Consider the following 16,349-nt stretch of genomic DNA (forward strand, 5'->3'; position numbering starts at 1 on the left):
TGAAAATGTAGCAGAGCCAAACTGCAGCAACATGACTACCCATAATTCAGTGTTACATAGCTGGGGTCTGAGTTCTCAATGAGTTGTAGTGTGAACAGAAAGTGGTCTGAGATCTCATCAGTGCTAAAGAGGACCAGAAAGAGAACTCAGTCCTCTTTATAGTTCACTTACAATGTGAACACAAAAAGCACTGAGGTCATTTGCATCTGGTTCCCTTTCAGGTTCACTTTAACAGAACTGAGTTCGGTTCATTTAAAAAGAACTATATGTGAAAACACTGATAGAGTCTGATAGAGAGCAGCAGAGAGCGAGGGCTGGCTTCGGCACAGAGGCAGTGGGAGGTTTGCTCATGATGAATGAGAGCTTGGCCAGCATTGTCCTCTCACCCACCCTCTCCACTGGGTCCGGTCTGGACTGAGCCAGCCTTCTTCATCCACTTGTTGAGTCTGTTAGTGTATTTTGTGTTCATACTGCTGCCCCAGCGCACAGCAGCATAAAACGTGACACTAAATTAGACACAGATGACATAAATTCAGTAAAGGTTGGTTTTTGTTTTGCAAATTGCTCGAATGAATGTGAATTCATGCTTAAAGTGCAAGTTCTATCATCAAAACTGTGTACAAACCTGTAATATAGTGGTTTGCCAACCAACCAATCATGATGCTGGATGAATCGGCTACAGACGCGGTCGCGGCCAATCAACCCCCACCTTACAGGCACGCGGTGGCATTAGAGCAATAACAAGCAGGCAGGACGGCGCTCAGGGGGAGGATAAGCTGTAGAAAAGCGGTAATAAATAAATTCATTTATTAAACAGAATTTAACAGAATCCTAATCCTAATCTAGCGTGTTTGCTGGCTTTTCTGGGACATTAGAAACCCGTCAGCGCGTCAGAAGGTTAACATCATGCTCTCTTCTCTTCTATCGATTTTTCATTAAACTTTTCAGTTTCGACTCTGAGCAGTTCAAGAATCAGCCAAACCTGAATCTAATGTAACGTTAATCTGAGCTGATGCTTCTACTATCGAGTTACAGCAAAAAACATAACCTTACGTGTGTGACTTCTGTTGGGCGGTTGAGCAGATGGGCAGTATGTTGCTATGGTGACACGGCTGTAAACACAGGTAACTACAGTAAGTTAACGGCACCGATTACCGACCTTTAAACCTGTTGTTTAGCAGTAATATCTGTAATATTAGTAAGTACGTCGTTTTTAGGTTCACGGTTGTCCAAACCTCTCATTATACAGCGTTTATTCTGCTATCAGATCCTCACAGCGATGTTCCAACGTCTACTGTAAGCCATTCCAGGAGAGTAGAGACTGTTACCGCAGCAGGGAGGGGAAAACTCCCTATTAATACTCTTGATTTCAGAAGAAACATCGTCTGAGCAGGTGTCTACAAACTTTTGGACATATAGCGGCTAAGGGGCAGTTTTCATTTACTTGTATATTTTAGCTAGGTTGTACATTGTTATTGTCCCAGACCTCTTATTACTTAGCGTTTATTCTGCAATCAAACCCTCACAGCAATGTTCCAGCATCTAGTGTAAAACCTTCCCAGAAGAGTAAAGGCTGTTACTGCAGCAAAGAAGGACGAACCCCCTATAAATACCGCAGACTGCTTATGTTTAATACCCCTGAATACAGAAGAAACGCTGTATTTTGCTACTGATCTGCTTCCATATGAGCAGGTGCCTACAAACATTTGGACATACAGTGTAGCTGGTTATACTTTAAAGTAGGGATGGGCAGTGTGACAATATTTTTTTGATATGTGATAATTTTCCTCAGTATGTATTTCTGAGGATATATGCATATCATGGATATCATAGGTTGGCCTACTTAAATCCTTAAAATCCCAGGCTTGTTACATACTAAGGTCAAGTCAAGTCAAATTTATTTGTATAGTGCTTTTTACAACTGATGTTGTCACAAAGCAGCTTCACAGAAATCCATTAAGGACAAAGTTTTAACATGAAATGTAAATCCTCCAGGTGAGGAAGCCAGGGGCGACAGTGGCAAGGAAAAACTCCCTCAGAGCTGGGGAAGAAACCTTGGGAGGAACCAAGGCTCACAAGGGGGGACCCATCCTCCTCTGGTCAAACTACCTACAAAATTATTATACTACTAATATTAATAGTAGTAGTAGTAATAATAGTTAGGAGTCCACTTCAGTGTCGGGTGGGCAGCTAGTCCAAGGCAGGTGGCGGTGACTGGGGCGTGGGCAACTGGTCTGAAGCGGGTAGCAGGAGAGCTTGACAGACAATCGTCCATCAGTGTCCGGCCGGACAGGTGGGCAGTCGTTTACTCAGAAAAAAGGTAGGGAGATGGAGTTAGTTTAGTTCTTAGTACTAAGGCTTATTGTTCAGTAATACAGGGACTCCAGTGCAAACTGGTTGGGCTGTTCTTAGGTTATAGAAGTGTGTAGTAAAACGTTGGGCCCACCAGTGGGCCAAGACCATTTAAGGAGAGCACTGACCAATTTCATTTTGATTACAAAGAAAGCATAATGAGTCTTGTTTAATTGATTTTAGTGCAGCACAGTAGGTGAAATGTTTGATTATAATCTGATAATCAATGCACTTAGTTTTTCAGAGCAGTTTTTAGATGGTGACACTACTACCACATTTTGTGATGCGTATCATGTATCATAAATATTTATTTAGTATCTTGACATTCTATTTTTTTCCACATGGAGCACCCATACTTTAAAGCTAGTTTTGTATTTCACATAGCCAAGACAACCTGTGTTTTTTGCTTTGACATGTTCCAGCTCGTTTATACCAAATGAAACCTATGTGAAGAAACTGTATGCATGTCACTGCTTTGAATTTGAGTTTCAACTGAAACACACTAGCACATTCTTTAATGTTTTTATAAAGCATTTATATCCATGATATTCTTTTCTGTGTTTTTTAGAGTGTGACGTACATCGCTATCCTTGACCAATGTTTGGAGCCCCATCCCCACGCCCACTTAAGTCTCAGGATGCTTCAAGCCGAGACCGTCCAGCTCCTGTGCCTTACCGCAGCCAGCGGGGTCCCCCTCTTTTCCCGTGGCTCCTCTAAGCAGCTCCCCTTCTCTGTCATCGGCTCCCTGAATGGGGTCCACATGTTCGGGGCCGGGCAGGGTGCCCTGCTGTCCAGCTGCGAGACGGAACAAGGCAGCCGGGTGGTCTGGAGGGTCTTTCAGGACAGCCTCATGCTCATAGCTGTGAGTGGCAGCGGCAACAATGCAGTTAGCGAGCTGCATCTGCGCCGCCTGCTGGAGAATACGTGGAACTGCATGGTGCTGGTGCTGGGCCAGGACGAGCTGGCTAACATGCGCAACGTGGAGCGGCTAAAAAGAGAGCTGCGTTCTTGCTACCGCTTAATTGACAGGCTTCTGGAGCGCGGGGGTGAGGACCAGGGCTTTATGGGTGATTTGACACATTGCGCTGACTGCCTGCTGCCTTCTCAGCCTGCGATACTGCAGCAGGCGCTGGACTCCTTCACCCAGGCTGCCAACAGCGAATTTGGCTGCTTGCTTATCCAAGGACGAGTTGCACTGGCTACCGAAAAGTGGTGGCGCCTCGCTCCTCAAGAGGTCGTTCTCCTGTCCGTCCTTGTAAATTTGCTCTCAGGGGTCACGTCCTGTGACTACCCAGTCTTTCTGCCCCAAGGCAGCCCCACGGTGGCTCACAGGCTGCTCTGTTTCCAGCTGCTCCCCAGTGCAGTTGTATGCGTGCTGTGCGGCCCCAGCCCCTCCCTGCATCGTGTGGAGAGTGAGCTGGTGGGCTGTTTTTGGTCCCCCGTGGTGGAAACCCTCCGTGGCTGCCTGGAGCAGGCCGAGCGCTCCCCCCTGCCTCCCTCCGTCAGCCTCCGCTGGGACGTCCAAGCCCTGCTGCTCATCAATCGTGAAACGCGCCGCTCTGTGGTGGCCTGCCCACGTGCTCGCAGCCACACCTCCTCAGAGGCCCCACCCCTTTTTTCTCCAGCTCGCCGCTGGGAGTTGTTGCGCCACCTCTACACGTTTGCAGTGACTCGCTATTTTACCTCAGAAGAGGCACCTACCTCGCCGGACTCGTCTACATCTACAACTGCCCATGAGTCGCTCCATGAGGAATTTTCTGGAGGTTTCACCCACCAGCCTGTGCAGTGTTACCTTGTGACGGACGAGTGCAAGTGTTATGGCCTGCAGACGCCTCAGCATCAGCTCTACCTCCTCACAGATCTCTCTGTGCCCACCTTCGCCTTACGCTCCGTCGCCACACACACTCTCAACGCCGTCACTGCCACAACTGGATTCTAGGGCGCAGACAGCTTGTGAGTGGTCAGTGTAATTATTCGGTTAGGTTCAGGCTTATTTTGGATAATAGGTTTTTTTCAAGAAACATACACAGTTTGCACCTTGTCCACTAGAGCTGCACAGTATTTGTTAATTGTTATCGTAATGCTAGCCTTTGCCAAACTGACGGCTGCAATATGCAAATGAGCTTTCTGACCAGTCACAGCTCCAGATGAGTTTCTTTGGGTGTTCAGATGAATCAAGCTATTCATGAAATTCAACATAAATTAGTTTTGCTTCTCTTTATTCATGTCACATTATTGAATCACCGTTGCATTTTTAATATAATGCAAGTCATATTGCCATTGCAATGTGAAGACGCAGTTAACAACATCATTGCAATACAAGTACTTGTGCAGCCCTAATGTGTGCTATAGATTGTTCATTAATAAATAAAGTCCATGAAATGTGAAAGAAATGTCAAAATCCTACTGACTGTAATGCAAAAGTTACTGTATGGTGTGTTAAAGGTTTTTGTGTAAAACATAGACTCTGACCAAATGTTCTTCATATATTGACCACTGTGTTGCACCACGCATTGTTTGACCTCTTTCAAAGACTCTTGCGGATCCGCAAGAGATGTAAAGGGGAATTCCGTTGATTTTTTTTCTGCATAATTCAGTGGTTGAGATGTGAGCAGAGTCATTCAGATTGGTTCTATGTGAAATGGTTACTTGTAGAGAAACTAACTCAGAGTCACAATTGTTCACAGTGGTGGTGATAGGAACCAGACATGTGAAGAGTTTAATGCCTCTAAAAGCTCCCTCACAGAAAGCTATTTTATGGAATTGTTTTGAAGACTGTTACAAATTAGATTTCTATGTCTACAGAACATACATAGCCATTTTATTTACTATCTAAAATGACCAGTGAATCTAAGTTTGTATATGCATTGTAACCTCCTGCCATGAATGGATTTTTAAAAATATGTTTTAGGTCGAATGTTTATCTCGAATGTTTACTTTCGTAACTGTCTCAGGCATCAGGGAGACTTTAGAGGCATTAAACCTCTCAGACGTCTGGTTCCTATCCCCACCACTGTGAACAGTTCTGACTCAGTAAGTTTCTCTAGAAATGGAGAATTTCACATAAAACCACTCTGAATTACTTTGTTCACATCTTAACCATTTAATTACACAGAACTTTTTGAAAAAAATTGGTGCAGTTTTCTCTAAATATCTGAGTAGAGGTTGATCACTGGAAATGCTTAACAGCTGCTCCTAGCACTTAAATGATTCAGCGTTTTCTGCCTTAAATCTACTGAATAGAAGTGCAGATGGTGTACTGTAGGACTCACTGTATGGCCTTTGAAATATTCTGCATCTATCATGCAAAAGTGTCTTTGCAGTTTGTCCCAGAAAAGATTTGGAAATGTGTACATCACTAAGTCAAAACATTATGACCACCTGTCTAAACAGCTCTGACCTGCTGAGGCTTGGACCTCTGAAGGTTCCCTGTGGTATCTGGCACCAAGACGTTAGCAGCAACGTCTTTAACTCGCGTAAGTTGGGAGGCGGACCCACCACGGATCGGACTTGTTGATCCAGCTCATCCCACAGATGCTTGATCAGATTGAGTACTGAGGAATGTGGAGGCCAAATTTGTTCTTGAGAAAGTCTTAGGAAAAAGTCTACGTCAGGTTCATGACGTGTTCAGAATTGTTTGCACCGTTGTGCTCTTGAGTGTGTGTAGATTCTGTTCTTACCTAAGAGCTAATCCCTAATAAGAAAACACTGGTGACAGAATCTTTGTGAAAACTGCATAAGTGGGTTTTAAGAAGAAATTTGTTTCCTAAGAACAGCTGGTGGCCCATGAGTGCAGTGGGTGCGTTGTCCTTCCGAAAGAGGATGCTACCATCGAGGAATATGTGAGGGGTGACAGTGTTTTGGCTAATGGGTGTAAGTGTGTTTGAGTGTGTGTGTGTATGTGTTGTATCTGCTACTACATTGTAACTGATTATATTTTTATACATAAATCGCCACTGTAGTGAAAACCATCATTGTCGTCACTGTTTGAGTCAGTCAGTCAAGATATGTGTGTAATCCAACAAAGGTAAATCATTTTTTGGTAAAATGAACACAATCCTTGTCACATTATTGATGCATATCACAATAGCAATATGAAGCAATATGAGCACAGTACTGGTATTTTGTCCATATGGTGCAGCCGTAATGTACGCTGTAGTTTATCTTCTGTACTTGTATTGGTTAGCATGAATTGTTATTGACAAAGTCTATGAAATGTGCCTGTCCTACATATCTTTATGTAAAGGTTACTGTAAGTGATTACATTTTATTGCTAAGTCATCATTTTTTGTGAAAATCAGGTCGTCCTTTAATCATGATTGAATGGAGAAAGTTATATGGATCATTATTGATGAGATTGTTTTGGTCACTTTCAAATTTGTCAGCTTTCTCTTTAGGGTCCTTCAGAGCACTTCAGAGAACTTTCTATGAGCAAATTACTCTGTATTCATGGAAAAAGTGTCCAGTTTATCAATAATAAGTAATTAATAAATAAATCACCAGCAGTAACACTTGCTGGCCAATGACATTGTGATCTAACATGGTACAATATTGTGTCGAATTCCAGGGTTCATCAAAAAAAAACATAAGGGTTGAATAGTATGGCCATACACTACACCTTTGATGGTTCTTCAAGGGTTCTTTAGTAAATAAAATGGTGCTAAATAGAACCATGAACACTCAAAGAATCCTTTGCATCGTGAAAGGGTTATTCACATTGATAGAAAATGTGTTTTATATGGTTCTATATAGAACCTTTTTGAAAAGTGTTCTTTATAGCAGTGAAAAAGTGTTCTATTGTTACAGGCTGACATTTTAACAATAGAAGAACCCTTTTTGGTGCTATATAGAACCCTTTTCAAAAAAAAAGATCTATGTAGAATCAACTACAGCACATTTTACATCAATATGAAGAATCATTTAACGATGCAAAAGAACCCTTTAATCATCCAAAGTGTTCTTTGAGTGTTCATGGCTCTATATAAAACCTTTTTATTTACTAAAGAACGCCTTGTAGAACCATCCTTTTTAAGAGTGTATGCATTAGAGTACATTTGTAATGAAATAAACCACTTTGGCATGCGTGACATGTGCAAGGTTGCCTCTATTCTATGAGGAAGTGTGGCTAGTTAATCATTGGACTGACCTTTTCAGTATAACCTATTCATTATACTCTGCACTACAACTTTAATGACACTGATTTGTTATCCATTAACCAAATCCCATTCATACTGGATCAGGAGTCCAATGTGGGAGTGTCACAAGCTCATTTTAATTAAGTACATTAGAAGTACAGTACAGTGCAAATGTCTTCTGTGAAAAGGATACATAAAGCTGTTAATCTGGACCGTAATCATTTAGTAGTTAAATTACACATTACAATAAATGCAAATTAAAAAATGTGATTTTTATGTCTGTCAGTGTGTTAGTTCACCCACCACTCCTTAATAAACATATACAGCTGTATGCACAAGTTTTTGGTCAAATGACATATTTTGTTGATTTTCTAAGTGAAAATAAGTCAACACATCTTCACACGTCCACACATTTTAATGCCCAGATACTATTTATTTTAATTATTTTAATGTATCGGGAAAACAATAAAACATTAAATGTGCCCTGTGCAAAAGTTATGGCACATTTGTATTCTGTTTTATTTGTTTTCACTATATAATAATATTAATAAACTTTATTTATATAGCACTTTTCATACATCTAAATTGCAACTCAAACTGCTTTCCAGTGTGATTCGATTAAAATCGGCAAACAATAAGATGCAACAAATAAAAGCTGTGACAAAAAAGAACAATAATAATTAAGAGCATGAAAACAAAAGTATGATCACTCGATTAAACTTAATTTCTTGAATTAAAAAAAACCTAACTGACCCTTTTGACGTATCAGCGATCAGTCATTTAAATACTTTTTGATTTAAATGTTTTTGTTAGGGAGCATCTTATTGAATCCACATTGTAAAGAGGTCCAATACTTCCATTTTAAACTTTTTTAAACATTGGAAAAATATCAATATAATACTTAAACACTGAAAACACGACAATGAGAGAATTGACTCAGCCCTCCCCCGAGCACCACCCTATCACTAACTAATCGTGTGAATGGAGTGTTAAGCTTAACCACCATCTCTTTGAAGATAAGAAATCAAAGGGTCCCAGATCTTTGCAAAACGACTAAGTTTATCCTTTAGCATTAATCCTGATTCTCTTTAGATGTAAAGTATTTGTTAGCTCTGCAAACCACTGTCTCGTTGAAGGCACTCTGTCCCCCTCCAAAATATACAGATAAGTTTTTGAATATAATTACTTTTTTAATGTCTTTTTAAGGTTTTCTAGTTTATCTTTTTTCCAATAAGGTGTTTTGGAATCTGCGTGGTTTCTTATCATTCAGTTCATTTTTCATTCTTTGGCCTGATTACTTGACTAATTGATTCATTTCTAAAATGATCAGCAGATTACTTGATTACTAAATTATTTAAATTAAGCAATAAAGAAAAGATCCTGTTTGTGGAAATATGTTGAGCCATGTGACGTCTGAGCTTTGAAGCTGTCACTTGCAGAGTAAATGTGTGCAAATATCAGGAATAAGAAACTGACATAACTTCTCCATTCTGTTTTTGATGTCTGATAACATCTGGACGCAGAAGTGAGTATTAACTTATTTACATTTACTTACTTATATTTTGGTGGACCTAAAGAGGAATTTCTTCAACTTTTCAAACATTTTGCATAATTAAATCATTAAGATGTAAACAAAGCCATTCAAAGTGGTTTGCTATGAAATACTTTATTGTTGAGAAACTTACAGACTCGGATTTCTTTACAGTGGTGTTGATAGGAACCAGGAGTCACAATGTTTTCTATGTAATGTTCATGATGTTAAAATAGTACTTTTCTATGTTTTAGGCCAAAACATTCTGGAAACTATTGTAAAAGAATGTTATATTTCATGCAGTAACTGTCGCATGAAACGCCCTCAGTGAGGAAGCTTTTAGAGACATTAAACTCTCCAGACGTCTTTCACCACAACTCAGTCAGCAACGAGTCAGCAAGTTTCTCTAGAACAGAGCATTTCACATAAAACCACTCTGAATGACTGTTTACATCTTAAGCAAGTAGTTATGTAGAAACTGTGAAATATTGATGGAATTCCCCTATGAGTAAAGTTAATGGATTAATCACCTTTTGATGAATTAATGTGGGATTTTTTTATTTAATCAGCATTTTATTCATTATTATCATTATTACTATTAGTAGTAGTAACAGTAGTAATATGAAAAGGCAAAACATAGTACATCAACTAAAGATAGTAAAGTAGGAACAGCAGAGGAGCCTCAGCTCAGGAAGGACTAATATTTTTGAGCCGGCGAGCTATAAAATGCCAAATCATTGCTGGCTTTAAACATGACATTACAGCCCCAAACTAAACAACTTCTGGCCATTTTGTACATCGCGAGGCTCTTTGTTTACAAACATCTGGACTTTTCCTCTAGCCCAGTCTTTATATTACCTAGTGCAGGGGTTCTCAACCTTTTCCACCTCAAGGCCCACCTATTCATTAAAGCATGAAGCATGAAACAAAACTCAATTTTCAACACTGCAATATTTTAAATGCCTACCCCACAAAAACATGCAATATGTATGAGCGAACATAAAATATTAGTAGAAAGTTGGCAAATTAAGTGGAATTTTTCCTACAACACAATTTTTACTCTAGTCACTTGCAAGTGAACAACTGAGATGTTGAAGGGCATATATTTTGTTTCTAGAAGCAAATTTATTTAAAATGTATAAAAATTTTTGTGCACCATTTTTGCATGACTTGTATTAACCCCTTAACAGGCCGGGGCTCACAGGCAGGCCCAAAGTTTTATTGCACACTTCTATAACCTAAGAATAGCTCAACCAGTTTGCACTGAAGTCCCTGTAGTTGTTGAATAATAAGCCTTAGTATGTAATAAGCCTGGGATTTTAAGGGGTTAATATTGTTTACCATTTGAAAAATGTCGTTTTTATTGTTAAGTCCATTATTTTTTCACAAATATTATGACAAAGTGCCATCACCGCCCCGCTGAGGACCACTGATCCTCTTTAGCATCGGCCCAAGGACCACCAAAGGGTGCTTTGTGGTCGACTTGTGGCCAATGGCCCAGTCCTAATGGACTACAATTACACTGACTTAATGGACTACAGTTACCATGAACACTACAACTTAACCTGCCTAACCTACAATCTCCATGAGCACTTTCATCTTCACAGGACTAATTTCTCCTGACATGTGCGATAATATTGGCTGTGTTTGATTTAATGTGGCCCTGTGCAGCGCTGACTTGACATGATGCATGCTGGTTAGACATTTTGTCAACTTTCACCGGCCCTGCAGAACGTCACCATGTCACATCACAGGAGCAAAGCAGCTGCAGTGTTTGAAGTCAGGCACTGCAGTTTCTCACCATCTGCTGCACAAGCTACAGCACACCCTCATGACATCAGAACATCACCCTGGTTGGCTGCAATCTCCCATGACAGACATGATGTGTGTCACGTATGTTAGGTTTTTATTCTGAGAACTTCAGATCCATTTTCTCCTCCTTCCTCTCCCAAAGGGATTTCCTCCTTCTGGCAGGTCATTTTTTACACACGGCCACCAAACACTGTAGTTATTTCCAGCATATATTTCATTTTGAGTACTTTGATTTCGTCTGCAATTTCCCAGAAGTCATTTGCTCAGCATAATACAAGCTGTGAGGCAGGTTAAGTTGTAATGTTTACGGTAATTGTAGTCCATTAGGTCAGTGTAATTGTCGTCCATTAGGACTGGGCCATTGGCCACAAAAGATCGGCCACTAGAATTAAACAGCTAAAAATGAAAAGTTAAAATACTTTCTAACCACTTGCCCAGAACTTTCCTTTCATTTTAGAAAGTAGAAGGATGTTTTCCACTAAAACAGCAAAGAAAACACACCTGTATGTTTCCTTTTTTCAACAGCAAATGAGTTTCGGGCATTACAATGCTAGCATTACTGCTACTGAGTGCTGATTGGTTGGCGAGCCGAGCAGCTTGTTGGCTGTTTGTGCTCACTGACGTTATGAATGTATATGAGGCTTCATTTTAAACTCCTATAGCTCGAGTTCAAAAGCTCTTTAAAACATAGCAGCAGTGTTAAAATGTTTTATGCTGTTCTGTGTTTAGGAAATGAATCCATTCTTTAATCTTAAAAATATTTAAACATTTATAAACTATGATTTTTTCTCAAGTACTCCATCTTAACCCATTCATTTTGGACTCAGGAGCGTCTGAGAAACCCGGAAGACATTACAGAGTGGTAATTCTCCTCGCCACAAGTTCTCTGCTCAGGCATTCTCACACACACTTCCCCTGGTTGTGCCTAGTCCCGCCTTCTACAATAAGAGTCCAAATGCCCAGTGCAACAAAGGCTAGAGAACGCATGCACACGCATTGAACACACTACAATATCATCACATTGTACAGCCCCGGTTTGATTTCCTTGTGTTGCACTGGCTCAGCTGTTGCACCATTTTTATTCACACTGCTCACTTTAGAGCTTTAGCATTTTATTTTAGACCAAATTGATCCCTTAAAAGAGAAGAATAGCACCTACAACACTTCATTTTCTACACTAATAGATGCTGGATGTACTTTTTAATCTATTTTTACTCCTACTTGAGTTGTTTTGGTAACTTCTAAGTCATTATTTCACTGAAATAACACTTTTACTTGAGTATTTTTAGACTCTTCTACCCACCTCGGTCTTCAAAATTACAAAATGTGGTTCGTATGAGGCATGACTTCTTTGCCATCATCCTAAAGGCACAGCAGTGCCCTTATATATGTAATGTCTGCCCTTGCTCTTCAGAGGCCCAGTGTTTCCTGTCTTGAAACTGCACCAGTTTCAGTCATTCAAATAACATCTGGCTGTGTGTAAAGTTTGACTGAGGGCAGGATTGAAGCTGGTGTTTCCTTCATGCTACTAAACCTGAAGAACTGCACGTTGATCCTTTCTACCGTTTCCGTTCAGTTTCTCTGGCTTTTATTTAACCGAGGCCTGGGGTTCAAAATGTCTCTGCTGTCGCATGCATGGTCTCTGCAGCACCCACCTATATGTCCGCTTCAGATTTATCACACTCACCGCACTTTTTCTCTGTTTCTATCTGCTCTATATAAATCTCTATATAAATCTGGTCATTTTTTAAAGACGTGTGTGTCTCTAAACTGAGCTATTCTCCAAAAGTTGCTCCACAACATTTCTTGCATGACTACAGCCCGTCTAGGTGAGTGTTAATAGCCAGCAACAAAATGCCCACTTCCTGGATGAATGAATGAATTAATTAATATAATCATTATTTAGACTTGTAAATATATAGAGTAAGAATTCTCATATTCAGTTTAGCTGAATCAAAAACAGAGCATTTCATAACACAGATAAGACACCAAATGAAAATAGTTAGGATACAAGAAAAGTATAATGATGAGAAACAATAAACCCTTGAAAAATAATCAATAAAACCAGATCAAGCAATAAACAAAGTACTGCAGAAAAAATCAGAGGCCTTTAATTTATGTAATTTCCAGTCAAAATGACCATTACGTAAAAAATATACAAAAGCTTTAACAACTAAATACATCAACCATTTTTTACAGTATTGAGTGTCCATCCTTTGCCTTTCTTACAGCTTCCATTATTTTAAGGGGACGCGCTTTCAGTTTTTCTTAGAATTCTGCAGGGATGTTTTTCCACACCTCCAAAGTTCAGTCTTAGAAGTTGGTTACATTTTCTGCTTCTCACAATCCAAATAATCCCAAACACACACAGTAATGCTGAGGTTTCTCCTTTCTTATGCAAGTATATTATTTCATCTAATCTCCTCACAAATATCTCCTGAAAAATGAAGGCCTTGCACTTAATGGGTGTTTTGACTGGAAATTAAATAAAAAAAAATATTCATATATAATACCCATTATTTAAGATTATTATGAGGTTTTGTTACTTTCTATTTATAATAATGTGTATACTTTTTATATAGTTAGATAAGTCATAAATTTATTTATATTAATTTATTTTTCATTGTTCATTGCTGATTGTTAATAATTTATTTTATTAATCCATTCATTATATATTACGTACGTCATTTATTTAATAAATGTTCTAATATAGGAAAAGATGTATCTAATAAAAATGATGAAATAAATAAACGAAATAAAAGAGTAAAATGTATAAATAATGAATCATGATGTCAGATATATTCACTTAGTTAGTTAATTAGTTAGTAGAGGTGGGCGATATGGCAAAAATATAATATCATGAGAATTTTTCATACACGATACGTCACGATATTTATTTTTTCTGACATCTGATCAGGTGGAACAGAGAAAAAAGACCCAGTAGTGCTACATTTTAAAAATATTATTAAAAACACAATGACTTTATTCAATATTTGGCGCACTGTGTTGCACTAAATCCAGTTAAACAGGGCTCGTCTTGCTGTCTTCGTAATGAAACAGGCAGGTTGTGAGTGTACTGAGGATATACAGGATATACAGAGAAAGCATATTGTATCGTATTATGACATCATTTCTCCCAATAACGATATATATTGTCATATCGCCCAGCCCTATCAGTCACTTAGATGGCTGGTTAGTTAGTTGCCTAGCTAGTCAGTTGGTCATTTGATTAGTTAGTTCTTCGGTCACTCTGACTCCTGCATGACTGACTCTTTACCTCTGAAGGCCCTAAAGCCCTGGCGCTGTTTTCTCCCGCGTGCAGGGCTGTGAGTCTCTGTCAATATGGGCGGGGCCGGACTTACTTCACTCTTTCTGTTTGGAGGCTGAAGTCTCCTCCCAGATCCTTCGCAGAGGAGTGAGCGCGCGGGGAGGGGAGGGAGGGGTGCGCTCCACACCGGGGAAGCTCCACACGGTCTCGGTCCGGCTCTCCGCTGCTGTCCGACGCCTCGGAAACCCGAAAGACATCTGCAAGCACTTCTGGTACGTAAAAACAACGGGGGTCGGTGGTGGGAGTTTTGGGGAGGGGGGGGGTACCTAATAAAACCTCGCGTATATAAAGCGAGGAAAAAGTTACTGTAGTTGCCGAGGCACCGTGTGCACGAGCCCACTCGACCCTGAGAGCGAGAGTGCACGCGCGATTCCAGATCTAATCTCAGTGCACCTTGTGAAATCGCGTGCGCTTTCATCTTGCACGGTGCAAAGGTCTAAAATCGAGCTCGTGGGTAGTTTTGTGCAAACAGTTCATAACGTCCAGCTGCCCAGCTGCACGTTCACACGCGCTCCACGCTCGCTCGCGCTGACCAGCAGCCTCAGTGTTAGCACATTTAAACTGTATCTGAATCTTTCCGAGTCTGGCAGACTGACGCGCACAGATGTTGCCGTGTAGAGGCGTGCAGGCTCTGGCAGGAGGCAAACTCACTCCTCTCTATCCCTGCAGGACCCTCTGCAGCCCCTCCAGCACGCTGCTCCGGAGAAAGATGGCCGGGAACGACGCGTCCCCCCGCAGGGGGAAAGTGCTCACCGTGGACACCATGAACGCCAACGTGAAGAAGGTGGAGTACGCCGTGCGTGGACCCATAGTGCAGCGCGCGGTGCAGATAGAGAAGGAGCTGAAGGAGGTATGATGATGATTCGTCACGTGCGTGCTTGCAAAACTTTATTTTTACTGACCACATCTAGTGAAGCCCGCTGGCTTTGAGTAAAAAAACATCACTTTTTTTTTTACAGGACACTAAAATGACCGGTGCACTGAATTTACCCAGTTCACATCTGTACATCACTTCCAAATAAACTGTACACCGGTCAGCCATAACATTAAAACACTCACTGGTGCGCTTTGTAGTTCTACAATTACAGACTGTAGTCCATCTGTTTATCTGCATACTTTGTTAGCCCCCTTTTACCCTGTTCTTCAGTGGTCAGGACCCCCGCAGGACCACCGTAGTGCAGGTATTATTTGAGACACAGCAGTGCTGCTGGAGTTTTTAAACACTGTGTCCACTCACTGTCCACTCTATTAGGCACACTTGCCTTGTTGGTCCAACTTGTAGATGGTCAGAGACGACAGCTCATCTGCAGCTGCACAGTTTGTGTTGGTCATCCTCTAGTCCTTCATCAGTGGTCACAGGACGCTGCCCGCAGGACGCTGTTGGCTGGATATTTGTGGTTGGTGGACTATTCTCAGTCCAGCAGTGACACTCAGGTGCTTAAAAACTCCAGCAGCACTGCTGTGTCTGATCCACTCAGACCAGCACAACACACACTAACACACCACCACCACGTCAGTGTTACTGCAGTGCTGAGAATGTTTCTCCACCTAAATAATACCTGCTCTGTGGTGGTCCTGTGTGGGTCCTGACCACTGAAGAACAGCGTGAGAGGAGGTAAGAAAGTATGCAGAGAAACAGATGGATTGCATTCTGTAATTGTAGAACTACAAAGTGTCTTTATATGGTGAGTGGAGTTGATAAAATGGACGTTGAGTGTAAAAACAAGGAGGTGGCTGAACAGTGTCTGTCCAGAGGTTTGTAGACACCTGGGCTGAATCTCACACTGCTGTCTACTCCAGAAATGGTGATTAAACTATGGCTTTTCATCCAAATAGAGCACTGAATGTTAGCCAGGGAATCATTTGTGCAGCTTATGGCTGAAACGAAATGGCTTTTTATTGGACAAACAGTGCACTATTTGCGTGTAAAAGCCATTATTTTACGACCTGTATGGTGTTATGTAGGGTGTAGGGAGCCATTTGAGGTTGAGCCTTGGTCATCAGGCATTTCGTCTGAAATTAAGGGTGTTGATAGGCCTTTGCTGCAGTAACAGCCTCTTCTGGGAAGGCAGAAGAAACCATATCAAGCTCAGCTGAATCCGCTATATGTCCAAAAGTTTGTAGACACCTACTCAGCCGATGTTTCTTCTGAAAGCAAGGGTAGTAATGGGGAGTTTGTCCCTCTTTGCTG

At 40.9% G+C, this 16,349-nt stretch overlaps 2 protein-coding genes across 6 annotated transcripts in view; both read left to right on the forward strand.

Annotated features, from left to right (window-relative positions):
• Positions 1-710: 710 nt before the first annotated feature.
• Positions 711-7,006, forward strand: fuz (fuzzy planar cell polarity protein). 4 transcript variants are annotated; one of them, XM_036556727.1, is made up of 2 exons: positions 711-789; positions 2,921-7,006. In XM_036556727.1, the coding sequence occupies exon 2, from the start codon at positions 2,990-2,992 to the stop codon at positions 4,289-4,291; it is 1,302 nt and encodes a 433-aa protein (XP_036412620.1). In that variant the 5' UTR covers positions 711-789; positions 2,921-2,989; the 3' UTR covers positions 4,292-7,006. The 4 variants fall into 4 exon arrangements, with proteins under 4 accessions (XP_036412620.1, XP_036412621.1, XP_036412622.1 ...); XM_036556728.1 differs by having other exon boundaries at positions 723-897; XM_036556729.1 differs by lacking the exon at positions 711-789 and adding an exon at positions 904-1,124.
• A 7,239-nt stretch (positions 7,007-14,245) lies between these two features.
• Positions 14,246-16,349, forward strand: part of gpt2l (glutamic pyruvate transaminase (alanine aminotransferase) 2, like) — a 32,180-nt gene continuing 30,076 nt past the window's right edge. The window contains exons 1-2 of one of the 2 annotated variants that reach the window (XM_036556847.1): positions 14,246-14,370; positions 14,828-15,008. In XM_036556847.1, the coding sequence (XP_036412740.1) occupies positions 14,868-15,008 (141 nt within the window). In that variant the 5' untranslated portion in view covers positions 14,246-14,370; positions 14,828-14,867. Of the gene's footprint in view, positions 14,371-14,495; positions 15,009-16,349 lie in introns of those variants that run through there. The other variant, XM_036556846.1, reaches the window with a different exon arrangement.

Source organism: Colossoma macropomum, unplaced genomic scaffold (assembly GCF_904425465.1).
Source record: "Colossoma macropomum unplaced genomic scaffold, Colossoma_macropomum, whole genome shotgun sequence".
Classification (NCBI taxonomy): Eukaryota; Metazoa; Chordata; class Actinopteri; order Characiformes; family Serrasalmidae; genus Colossoma; species Colossoma macropomum.

What these genes read in the sequence shown, in the direction of transcription:
- fuz (XM_036556727.1), top strand. Translation starts at nt 2,990, where the DNA reads ATGCTTCAAGCCGAGACCGTCCAGCTCCTGTGCCTTACCGCAGCCAGC.